This window comes from Pongo pygmaeus, chromosome 18 (genome assembly GCF_028885625.2).
Source record: "Pongo pygmaeus isolate AG05252 chromosome 18, NHGRI_mPonPyg2-v2.0_pri, whole genome shotgun sequence".
In the NCBI taxonomy this organism is placed as follows: domain Eukaryota; kingdom Metazoa; phylum Chordata; class Mammalia; order Primates; family Hominidae; genus Pongo; species Pongo pygmaeus.
The window spans coordinates 31,382,146-31,394,921 of NC_072391.2; the positions used below are offsets into that span (position 1 = coordinate 31,382,146).

The 12,776-nt window shown below is 49.7% G+C and overlaps 2 protein-coding genes across 2 annotated transcripts in view; one reads left to right on the plus strand and one right to left on the minus strand.

The window, feature by feature from the left end:
* Positions 1-12,776, plus strand: part of LOC129015833 (SAGA-associated factor 29) — an 89,283-nt gene that overhangs the window by 33,448 nt on the left and 43,059 nt on the right. The gene's annotated exons all lie outside the window — the stretch shown is intronic.
* On the minus strand, positions 4,090-5,722 carry NUPR1 (nuclear protein 1, transcriptional regulator). Its single transcript, XM_054454466.2, has 3 exons — positions 5,508-5,722; positions 4,730-4,879; positions 4,090-4,393 (listed from the first exon to the last, which is right to left on the minus strand). Exons 1-2 carry the CDS (start codon positions 5,617-5,619, stop codon positions 4,743-4,745), a joined length of 249 nt encoding a protein of 82 aa, XP_054310441.1. The 5' UTR covers positions 5,620-5,722; the 3' UTR covers positions 4,090-4,393; positions 4,730-4,742.

Here is a 12,776-nt window from a genome sequence, read left to right on the forward strand (position 1 = left end):
GGATTGCAAGTCAAGGAAAACTTTGGTTTTTGTTTTTTTGAGACAGAGTCTCACTCTGACGCCCAGGCTGGAGTGCGATCCTGGCTCACCGCAGCCTCCACCTTCCAGGCACGAGAGATCCTTTCACCTCAGCCTCCTGAGCAGGTGCGCCCACAGGCACAAGCCACCACACCTGGCTAATTTTTAATTTTTTGTAGAGAGAGGGTCTTGCTGTGTTGCTAGGCTGGCCTAGAATTCCGGGGCCCAAGCAATCCTCCCACCTCGGCCTCCCAAAGTGCTGGGATTGCAGGTATGAGCTTCTGCACCCAGCCCTCAGGGAGGAAGAGAAGGAAACATCTAAGCTGAGCCTCATGAGATGGGGTCGGGGGAGGAATTAAAGTCATCTCAGACAGAAAGGACCAGAAAAACAGAAGCTTATTTAAGGGCAGGTATGAGAGACAGATTTCAGCCCACATGAACGATTTGCCCTGAGATAGAATTAGGCAACCTTTGCCGGGCAGTGTGGCTCAAGCCTGTAATCCCAACACTTTGGGAGGCCAAGGCGGGCAGATCACCTGAGGTCAGGAGTTTGAGACCAGCCTGGCCAACATGGTGAAACCCCATCTCTACTAAAAATACAAAAATTAGCCAGGTGTGGTGGCCCACACCTGTAGTCCCAGCTACTAGAGAGGCTGAGGCACGAAAATCACTTGAACCCAGGAAGCGGAGGTTGCAGTGGGTCGAGATCACACCACTGCACTCCAGCCTGGGCGACAGAGAGAGACTCCATCTCCAAAAACAAAACAAAACAAAAAAATTCAGCAACCTTTAAACGTAGCAAGTTCCCCCTCCATAGTGGTATTCAAACAAGCAGAGGCAATGCCACTGTTGCGTGGGGAGAGTTGGGCCAGAGGTCCTTAAATGTCCTTCCCGGTCATGGATTCATTCTGTGGCTATGATTAGGCTGGACTCAAGGGAAGGGGATGGATACAGGTCCCCAAGGGTTCAAGCTGGTCGTAGTCTGACTTGCTCTATCAGGTACTTTGGTCCCCTGTGGATGTCCTTGGGTCCCCATGAACCACTGACTCCAAGTTCTGCAGTGTGAGGCTTATGTGAAAGGGACAGGGGAAAAGGAAACAGGCTCTGTCCGGGGCCCAATCTCAGAGTTTTCTCCCCTGACATCTGTTGAGTCTGCATGTGGGCAATGTTTCTTGCTAGCTTCTTCCTGTATTCACTCTCTCTGGTTCCCTTTCATCATAAAACCCTGCTGTTGCCCAAGTTTTAGCTACCACGTGGCTAAGCAGCTAAATGCTACATTTCCCAACCTCTCTTGTAGTTGGGTGTGGCCATGTGGACACATTCGGAGCAGATGTGATGTGTCCTGCTTTTAGGTTATGCTCTAAAATTGAAGAGGTGTGGCCTCCTCTGTCTCTTCCACACTCTTTCCACAGGCTGAGATGCAAATGTGATGGCAGGTATTGGAGTAGCTATTTTGGGCCTCAAAGTGGAAGCCACATTTTGTGTGGCAGAACAGTGAGTAAAAATAGCTGGAATCCTCAACACAATGGAGCTGCCATTTGAACCCAGGAGGACTTGGGGCTAAGTAAAAGAGGAATAACTTTATATCCTGTTTTGATTCTTCATAATAGCAACCCAAACCTGTATCTCAATCAATAAGTCATCTCAGCTCCAACCACACTTCTTGTTTGCCCCGTATTTTTCTTCAACTCTGGTCCTGAGACATAGCACTGAATAAGAATCTCCCTCCTCCATCTCACTTCCCAGAACCCTGTCCCACAGCCCCCTTGGCCTGGGGACCCACCTCATATCTGAAGACAATAAGATCCCTGAATATGAGCCCTGAGTGAGCTAGGGCAAATCCCTTAATATTTCCTTCTCTCCCTCCCTCCCTCCCTCCTTTCCTTCCTCTTTCTTTCCCTCCTTCTCTCTCTCTCTCTCTCTCTTTCTTTCTCTCTTTTTTGCTTTTTTTGAGATGGAGTTTTGCTCTTGTTGCCCAGGCTGGAGTGCAATGGCATGATGTTGGCTCACCACAACCTCTGCCTCCCGGGTTCAAGCGATTCTCCTGCCTCAGCCTCCCAAGTAGCTGGGATTACAGGCATGCGCCACCACACCCGGCTACTTTTGTATTTTTAGTAGAGATGGGGTTTCTCCATATTGGTCAGGCTGATCTCGAACTACTGACCTCAGGTGATCCACCTGCCTTGGCCTCCCAAAGTACTGGGATTACAGGTGTGAGCCACTGCGCCCGGGCTTGCTCTTTTCTCTTTCTTTCTCTCTCTTTCTTTCTTTCTTTCTTTCTTCTCTCCTTTCTCTCTCTTTCTTTCCCTTTCTTTCTTTCTTCCTTTCTTTCTTTTCCTTCCTTCTCTTTCTCTCTTTCTTTCTTTCTTTCTTTCTTTCTTTCTTTCTTTCTTTCTTTCTTTCTTTCTCTCTCTCTTTCTTTTTCAATACATGGTTTCACTCTATTGCTCAGGCTGGAGTGCAGTGGCACCATCATGGCTTACTGCAGCCTCCAACTGGGCTCAAGGGATCCTCCAACTTCAGCCTCTGAGCAACTAGGACTACAGGCATGAGCCACCATGCTTTGCTAATTTTTAAATTTTTGTAGAGACAGGGTCTTGGTACGTTGCCTAGGCTGGTCTCGAACTCCTGGCCTCAAGCGATCCTCCCTCCTTGGCCTCCCAAAGGCTGGGAGGCTGAGGTGGGCAGATCATTTGAGGTCAGGAGTTTGAAACCAGCCTGGCCAACATGATGAAACCCCATCTCTACTAAAAATAGAAAAATTGGCCAGGCGTGGTGGCTGATGCCTGTAATGCCAGCACTTTGGGAGGCCAAGGCGGGTGGATCATGAGGTCAGGAGATTGAGACCATCCTGGCCAACATGGTGAAACCCTGTTTCTACTAAAAATACAAAAATTAGCCAGGCGTGGTGACAGGTGCCTGTAGTCCCAGCTACTCAGGAGGCTGAGGCAGGAGAATAGCTTGAACCCAGGAGGTGGAGGTTGCAGTGAGCTGAGATCATGCCACTGCACTCCAGCCTGAGCGACAGAGTGAGACTCTGTATCAAAAAAACAAAAAACCAAAAATTAGCTGGGCATGGTGGTGCTCACCTGTAATCCCAGCTACTCAGGGGGCTTAGGCATGAGAATTGCTTGAACCCGGGAGGCAGGGGTTGCAGTGAGCCAAGATGGTGCCACTGCACTCTAGCCTGAGCAACAGAGTGAGACTCTGCCTCAAAAAAAAAAAAAAATTGTAGAGATGGACTCTTACTATGATGCTCAGGCTGGTCTTGAACTCCTAGGCTCAAGTAATCCTCCCACTTCAGCCTCCTAAACTGCTGTGATTACAGGCATGAGCCACTGCTCCCAGACTTTAGTTTTTGTTTGTTTGTTTGTTTGTTTTGAGACAGAGTCTCCCTCTGTCACCCAGGCTGGAGTGCAATGGCACGATCTCGGCTCACTGCAACCTCTACCTCCTGGGTTCAAGCAATTCTACTGCCTCAGCCTCCTGAGAAGCTGGGATTACAGGCACCTGCCACCATGCTTGGCTAATTTTTGGTATTTTTAGTAGAGATGGGGTTTCACCATGTTGGTCAGGCTGGTCTTGAACTCCTGACTTCGTGATCCACCCGCCTCAGCCTCCCAAAGTGCTGGGATTACAGGCGTGAGCCACTGCACCCGGCCCTGGCTTTTAATATTTTAAATCTCAGTTTTCTCTGTCTTTTAGATGGCACTCATAAGTAGCATTCCCGTCTATGAACAGGACACAATCAACAAAAACAGATAGGCGCTGGGGAGGGCCGTGTTTCACGGGCAGTATCGCAAAAAAGCAGAAGAAATTCCTTTCCACTATGTAGGAGCCCACAGAAATGTATGCACTAAAATATATGCAAGCAAAAGCAAACAAACCAAAAGCTGCATTCACAGCGTAGACCCTGCAAGAGCAGGAACACTCCCTGCCCCAGATACATACACCAAACACAAATACACATCAAAGATGCTCTCTCAGGCTCATGAATGTGCAGGCACAGGCAAGCACACACGTGCCCGGAACAAAAACACACAAAGAACAAGGATGAACACACACCCAAGCTGTGGCTGCCATGCGCGTCTATTTATTGTTGCTGCCACCCTGGAGAAGCCCCAGTTTCTTCTGTAGCTTTCTTTTCTGGGGGATCTTCCTGGCTCTGCCCCTCCATTCCCGGCCTCTCACTCCCCACCTTGCACTTTTGCTAGGGTTGGAGGCGCTTTCCTGGTAGCCCCTCAGAGACTCGGTCAGCAGGGATAAGTCCTAGGGGTGGGGGGTGTGGCAAGCCGGCCTGGATCCTGTCCTGGGTCCTCCTTCCTCCGCAGTCCCGTCTCTGTTGCTGGGTGTAGTGTCCGTGGTCTGGCCTCATCTGGGGGGTGAGGAAAAGCAGGTAGTGAAAGGGACAGAGATCTGGGTTCTAATTCTGTCTCTCCCACTCACTTGATTTGTGACTCCAGGGAAGGACCCACCCTCTCTGGCCTCAATTTCTGTCTCTGTAAGTCAAATTTCCCTTCAATTGGAAAGGTTCTGTGTTCCCACTTTGCTCTGGCCGCTAGGAAACTCACAGTCAAACATATGTCTCGTTTTATTCTGCATCAAGACAACAGTTGCCTGATCCCTCCTCCCCACCCAATTGCACACCTTCCGGCCTGTCCTTCATGGCAGAAGCACCACCTTGAGCTCTCTGGGCCCCCGGACTCCTTACCTCCAGCTCTGTCTCAGCGCCGTGCCCCTTGCTTCTTCCTCTCTGAATTCTGCAGCTTGGTCACCAGTTTCCTCTCGTGCCCGCCAGGGCTGGGGCGGTTGGTGTTGGCAGCAGCTTCTCTCTTGGTGCGACCTTTCCGGCCTCTGCCTCCTGTAACCAAGGCAGGAGTCAGAGGTGAAGTGAGCATAGGCATGAGGAGAGGCCCTGTCAGAGGAGAGGCAGGGGTTCGGGGTTGCGGGGATGGGAAGAGCAGGGAGAAGCCTGCTGCTTCCCCTCTGTGGAATGTGGGACCCCAGGTGTGTGTGAGGTCCCAGGCTGAGTAACATAGCACTCCTGGGATAAGGGACTAGACAGGGGTGACGTGAGGGTCCAAGGAACAGGTTGGCTAGAAAAGGGTGAGTGGGCTGGGCAGGGTGGCTCACTCCTGTAATCTCAGCACTTTGGGAGGCCAAGGCAGGAAAATTGCTTGAGCCCAGGAATTTGAGATCAGCCTGGACAACATAGTGAGACCCCATCTCACCACTACAGGTGGTGCACACCTGAAGTTCCAGCCACTCGGGAGACTGAAGCAGGAGGATCACTTGAGCCCAGGAGTTTGAGGCTGCGGTGAGTTGTGATCACACTACTGCACTCCAGCCTGGGTGACAGAGTGACTCTCTCAAAAAAAAAAAAAGAAAGAAATGAAGAGGAAAGGAAAGGAAATGAGAGGAAACAAGAGGGGTGGGTCCTGATTTTGGGAGAGGAGGAAGGACCGTGGAGATGGCTGAGTGGGCCTTACTGAGGTAGGAATGGGCCAAGCTGTAGAGGTCAGATTCATCCAGGCTGAGGTCCTCGTCCTCTGGGCCTGGAGGCTGCTGGGGAGCGCTGGTTGCTGGTGGGAAGGTGGCCATCGTGTCTGGCTTGTCTTCCCTGCCTCTCTTCTGCTCCTAACGCTTTGTTTGTCTCTGCTTTCCTGACCCCGGGCCTCTCCACTCCCAGTCCACTCCCTCAGCTTATAAGGCTGTGTCTCCTCCTCATACCACAGTCTGGCTCCAGCCCATCAGGCCCTGTCTGATGCAATCTGGCCCCTTCCCAAAATCCAGCCCAGTAAACACAGTCAGGAGACGGGAAGAGTCGGTCCCTGAGTCCAGCCCAACTCACCTCCTCCCTCCCAGGCTCACCCAACTGGATATTTTCCATAGAGGAGGTCCCGCTTTTGGGCAGAAAGCAGGGAAGAGGCAGGATCTGGGCTAAAACACTCCTTGGGATCATGGCCTCACCTGATCGAGGGTTTCACCTGGGCCTGGGATGATGGCCACACAGCTAACCCCGGCACCCCAATTCTCGCTGAGATGCAGGACGTGAGGAAGGAGGGGGAAGGGATATCAGCACACCTGTGCCAGGGACAAGTCAGCGGCTTCCACCCAGTCACACTCAACATCTTGTTTTTCTTCTTCTTCTTCTTTTTTTGTTTTGAAACGGAGTCTCTGTCGCCCGGCTGGAGTGCAGTGGTGTGATCTTGGCTCACTGCAACCTGCAACATCCTCCTCCTGGGTTCAAGCAACTCTCCTGGCTCAGCCTCCTGAGTAGCTGGGATTATAGGCACCTGCCACCATGCCTGGCTAATTTTTGTATTTTTAGTAGAGATGGGGTTTCACCATGTTGGCCAGGCTGATCTTGAACTCCTGACCTCAAGTCATCTGCCCGCCTCGGCCTCCCAAACTGCTAGGATTACAGGCATGAGCCACACCCTTTTTTTCTTTTTTCTATGAGAAACATCTTGGAAAACCCCTTAATATCCTGAAACAGGGTCCCCAGTAATGTAATCTCCCTCACCTAGGAGGAGGGTGGCAGAGGGTTGGAGAGTTCAGGGTCTGGAGCCAGATGTCCTCGGTTCAATCCCCTGACCCACCACTTTCCGTGTGACCTTGGGCGAGTCCCTTCACCTCTCTGTGCCTTGGTTTCCAATTCTGTAAAATAAGGATGATAATAATTGTATCTTCTTCCTAGAGTTGGGGAGAGGATCAAATGAGATGACGTTTGAAAGACACTTGCCACAATGCCAGGTGACAGAGGGAGACCCTGTCTCAAAAACAAATTATAATAAAATAATATGTATTTCAAAATATGGATGTACTGAGGCAGAAGACATAATGAGGCCGAGCACGGTGGCTCATGCCTGTAGTCCCAGCACTTTGGGAGATCCACAAAGCGGGTGGATCACCTGAGGTCAGGAGTTCGAGACCAGCCTGGCCAACATGGTGAAATCCCATCTCTACCAAAAATACAAAAATTAGCCTGGCATGGTGGCAAGTGCCTGTAATCCCAGCTACTCAGGAGGCTGAGGCAGGAGAATTGCTTGAACCCGGGAAGGAGAGGTTGTGGTGAGCTGAGATCGAGCCACTGCACTCCAGCCTCAGCAACAGAACGATACTGTGTCTGAAAACAAAAACAAAAAAAACACAAAAAGCTGAACTTCTGCTTGTGTTTCTCCCTTGCCTGAGCCGGAATTGAATTTAGCCTTTGTTTTCCCAGATTTGGATGATGTATGAGTTCCTTAACACCCAGGAAATGAAAGTGAAGATAGGATACTTGAATGAAAACAGGATTGGGGCAATAATAGCAGACCAGGTGATCAGAGAAAGAGAAAAAAATCTTAAATTAAGCAAAGATTAGCCTAGTGCAGTAGCTCATGCCTATAATTCCAGGGCTCTGGGAGGGTAAGCTGGGAGGATTGCTTGAAGCTGGGAGTTCAAGGCCAGCTTGGGCAATAGAGCAAGACTCTGTCCTTTTTTGTTTGTTTGTTTTTGTTTTGAGATGGAGTCTCACTCCGTCACCAGGCTGGAGTGCAGTGGTATGATCTTGGCTCACTGCAACCGCCACCTCCTGGCTTCAAGTGATTCTCCTGCCTCAGCCTCCTGAGTAGCTGGGATGACAGGCATGTGCCACCGCGCCCGGCTAATTTTTATATTTTTAGTAGAGACGGGGTTTCACCATGTTGGCCAGGCTGGTCTCGAACTCCTGACCTCACGTGATCTGCCCGCCTCGGCCTCCCAAAGTGCTGGGATTACAGGCGTGAGCCACCCGGCCAGTATCTTTTTTATTTGTTTGCTTTTCCATTATTTGTCCCCACTGGCATGCAACCGTTGGTTTAGTTTAGTTAATGGTTAAAGGAGTAGGCTCTGGAACAGGGCTTCCCAGGTCTAAAGCTTGGTTCTACCCCCTAGTTAGCTGTGTGCCCTTAGACAAGCTTAGTCTGCATGTTTGTTTACTCATCTATACAATGGGGTTAATGGCACCTAGGCTAGATAAGGTGAGGCACACCTGCAATCCTACTGTTTTGAGAGGCTGAGGTGGAAGGATCACTTGAGGTCAGGAGTTTGAGGCTGCAGTGAGCTATGATCGTGCCACTGCACTCCAAAAAGAAAAAGAAAAGAAGGTCGGGGTTGGGCACAGTGGCTCACACCTGTAATCCCAGCACTTTGGGAGGCCGAGGTGGGTGGATCATAAGATCAGGAGCTCGAGACCAGCCTAGCTAAGATGGTGAAACCCCGTCTCTACTAAAAATACAAAAATTACCTAGGCGTGGTGGTGTGTGCCTGTAATCCCAGCTACTCAGGAGGCTGAGGCAGTAGAATCGCTTGAACCCAGGAGGCAGAGGTTGCAGTGAGCTAAGATCGTGCCACTGTACTCCAGCCTGGACGACAGAGTGAGACTCAGTCTCAAAAAAAAAAAAAAAAAAGCTTAGCGCAGTGCCTAGAAGATAATCAGTGTGTAATAAATGCTTGCTATTTTAATTATCATTATTCTCGGGGCAGGAGTCTTGCCTGCCATATTGTATCCTCAATGCCTGGCACTCAGTCTGAGCTCAGTAAATGTCTAGTTGAATACATGAGGCTCTGCTAAGATCAGTGTTGCTTGTTCAGCTTCCACCTGCTCTGCAATGCAGGAACTGAGAGGCCAATTCTAGCCTCATAGGGGACCGCAGAAACATTGTGATTGTCCCAGATGGAGCCAGGGAAGGAGGTCTCCCTGGCCTTGATCTTACAGATGCTGGAAGAAGGAAGCCTACGAGAGAAGGAGGCGGGGCATGGTGGCTCACACCTGTAATCCCAGCACTTTGGGAGCCCGATGAGGTTGGGTGGGTCACCTGAGGTCAGGAGTTCGAGACCAGCCTGGCCAACATGGTGAAACCCCGTCTCTACTAAAAATACAAAAGTTAGCCAGGTGTGGTGATGGGCACCTGTAGTCCCAGCTGCTAGGGAGGCTGAGGCTGGAGAATGGCATGAACCTGGAAGGCGGAGCTTGCAGTGAGCCGAGATCGGGCCACTGCACTCCAGCCTGGGCGACAGAGCGAGACTCCATCTCAAAAAAAAAAAAAAAAAAAAAAAAAAAAAGGGCCAGGCGCAGTAGTTCACGCCTGTAATCCCAGCACTTTGGGAGGCAGAGAAGGGTGGATCACGAGGTCAGGAGTTCGAGACCAGCCTGGCCAACATGGTGAAACTCCCTCTTTACTAAAAATACAAAAATTAGCTGGGCATGGAGGCATGCGCCTGTAATCCAAGATACTTGGGAGGCTGAGGCGGAAAAATCTCTTGAACCCAGGAGGCGGAGGTTGCAGTGAGCTGAGATCACGCCATTGCACTCCAGCCTGCTGGAACCCCTGTAGCATGGACCTGCAGGGCTCTAGACGTGGCTCCATGGGAAAAGTAGAGGTGTGCTTTTTGTTACAGGAACAACAGATTTGTATACCTGCTGCCCTGTCACAGCCCTATTACACTGGACAACAGGGATGCAGTAGAGAGAGTTTCATGATCACAGGGCACTGTGCAAGGGGATGGGAGGAGAACCGCAAATGCATCTCCCCAGGGAATTCTGGGATGGGGCTTTTAAGGGGATTATGGAGGGTGAGGGGCTAGAAAATTGGGGTCATTGGTCAGAGCAAGGGAGATGAAATCATCACGATGTGAAAAAGACATTTTTGGGGAGTTAGCTCCTGGTGGGGTCCTTCAGGTTGGCAGAGTCAGTCTCTTCACTGGCCCGCAGGACCTGAAGGAATTTCTCAAAAGTAACATTTAATGTTTCATAATGTTCAAGTTGCTATCTCTAGTGCAGTTAAGGGGAACTACGATCTTGTAACCAGGTCTACGTGATTCTAGAACAGCAGGCACCAGACAACTAAGAGGAAGCAGAGCAGGGGGCAGCTGACCTCATGATCAGCACTGGGTGTGCTGCAAGCCTGGCTTGTTTCCATTTCTCCTCTCTGTTCTCTGATTAATTGCATGAAGTTTACAGGGATGGTTTCATTTTCCCATCCTCAAGCCTCCAGGTGCATGTAAAATCTGCCACGAGGAAGTTTATTTTCTTCCTGCTTAGGGTTATACCTTCGTGACGTTGCTAGGCACACCTATGACAACCCAGCGCCATCAGCTTGGAGTAAACGCAGAGGGCTGGGAGCTCCCAGGAGGGCACCTAACCTCTCTGGAGATAGGGAGATGAAGGCACACTTCCTGGAGGAGGAGAAGCTTGTTTTCTAATTCTTTTATTTTTAATTAATTAATTTATTTAATTCTTTTTTTCTTTTTTGAGACGGAGTCTTGCTCTGTCACCCAGGCTGGAGTGCAGTGGCATGATCTTGGCTCACTGCAACCTCCGTGTCCCGGGTTCAAGCGATTCTCCTGTCTCAGCCTCCTGAGTAGCTGGAATCACAGGCATGCACTACTACGCCCAGCTAATTTTTGTATTTTTAGTAGAGGCAGGGTTTCATCATGTTGGCCAGACTGATTTCGAACTCCTGACCTCAAGTCATCCACCCGCCTCGGCTTCCAAAGTGCTAGGATTACAGGCATGAGCCATCGCACCCGGCCTATTTATTTATTTTTGAGACAGGTTCTCACTCTGTCGTCCAGGCTGAATACAGTGGAGCAATCTTGCTCACTGCCGCCTCGACTTCTAGGGCTCAGGGAATCCTCCCACCTCAGCCTCCCAAGGAGCTGGGACTTTAGGCACGCACCACCACGCCCAGCTAATTTTATTTTTTGTAGAGATGAGGTCTCCCTATGTTGCTGAGACTGGTCTTGAACTCCTTAGCTAAAGTGATCCTCTTACCTCGGCCTCCCAAATTGCTGGAATTACAGGCATAAGTCACCATGCCAGGCCTGGAGGCAAAGTTTGAACAAGAATGGCTGTTTGTGGGCCAGATGCAAAGGCCGACACCTGTAATCCCAGCACTTTGGGAGGCCGAGGCAGGAGGACTGCTTGAGCCCAGGAATTCAAGACCAGCCTGGGCAACATAGCGAGATCTCATCTTTACAAAAAAAATCCAAAAAGTAGCCAGGCGTGGTGGTGCATGCCTGTAGCTCCAAGTACTCAGGAGGCTGAGGCAAGAGGATGACTTGAGCCCAGGAGGTTGAGGCTACAGTGAGCCATGATCGCACCACTGCACTCCAGCCTAGGCAACAGAGCGAGACTTCCTCTCTGTTGGATAGCCTGAGGGATGTACAAAGTCACTAGCTCAAAGGAACAGAAGCTTCCCAGGCTGAAGGCAGAATGCATAATTAAGGTGGATTGGACATCGCTGTGTTCCAAGAGGACACAAGAAATCTAAATGAGGTTAAACAAAATATATCCATATGATCTCACAACCCCATCCCAGATAAAAATGTCAAATCTGGCAGCTGCATTGGGAAGTTTTCTTGGCTGTGTGATATCATCGTTTTAAATATAAGTGGATGCTGTCTTTTTTTTTTCCTTTGAGATGGAGTTTCACTCTTGTTGCCCAGGCTGGAGTATAGTGGCGCAATCTCGGCTCACTGCAACCTCCACTTCCCGGGTTCAAGGGATTCTCCTGCCTCAGTCTCCCTAGTAGCTGAGATTACAGGCAGATGCCATGATGCCCAGCTAATTTTTGTATTTTTAGTAGAGATGGGGTTTCACCATGTTGGTCAGGCTGGTTTCGAACTCCTAACCTCAGGTGATCCACCTGCCTCAGCCTTCCAAAGTGCTGGGATTACAGGCGTGAGCCACTGCGCCCAGCCAGATGCTGTCTTTAATGGGTGGTTTGGCAACATTGATAAGATTTTGAAATTCTTATATCCCCCTGATATTGCAGTCCCACTTTCAGGAGTCTCTCCTACAGAAATGTTCCCAGAGGTGAGTAAAGAGGCAGGTACAAGGAAGTTCATTTGTTTGTAGTAGTGAAAAACAGGAAACCCAGCCTAGGCAGCATAGCGAGACTCCATATCTAAAAAAAAAAAGCCTGGCATGGTGGTGTGTATCTGTAGTCCCAGCTACTCAGGGGGATGAGGCAGGAGGATCACTTGAGCCATGATGGTGCCTCTGCACTGCAGCCTGGGTGACAGAGCAAGACCCTGTCTCTAAAAAAACAAAACCCAAAAATCGGAAACAACCTAAATATCCATCAGTAGGTGACTGATTAGTTTCCTTCTGTGAAACACTGTAGCCATTCAATATTCTTTAGAGAGAGACCGTGTCTCTATCTCTGATAAGAAAGATGTCCATAATACATTCTTAATGAAAAACACAGGTTGCAGAACATCATGTACATTACAAATTATATTTTTGCATTAAATGTATAGATAACTATGAGTAATACACAGTTTTCACCATAATAGAGGTGTGACATTTTCTCCCGACAACTAAAATAGACAGATAGCCAGATAAAATACAATAGTAGAAAAATCTAGAATAAGGCTGGACGAGGTGGTTCCTGCCTGTAATGCCAGCATTTTGGGAGGCCAAGTCATGTGGATCACCTGAAGTCAGGGGTTTGAGATCAGCTTGACCAACATGGTGAAACCCCATCTCTACTAAAAATACAAGATTAGCCAGGCTTGGTGGCACATGGCTGTAATCCCAGCTACTTGGGAGGCTGAGGCAGGAGAATTGCTTGAGCCCAGGAGGTGGAGGTTGCAGTGAGCTGAAATTGCACCATTGCACTCCAGCCTGGGCAACAAGAGCGAAACTCCGTCCCACACACACACACACACACACACACACACACACACACACACAAAAGAGAGAGAGAGAGAAAAGGAAAGAAAGAAGA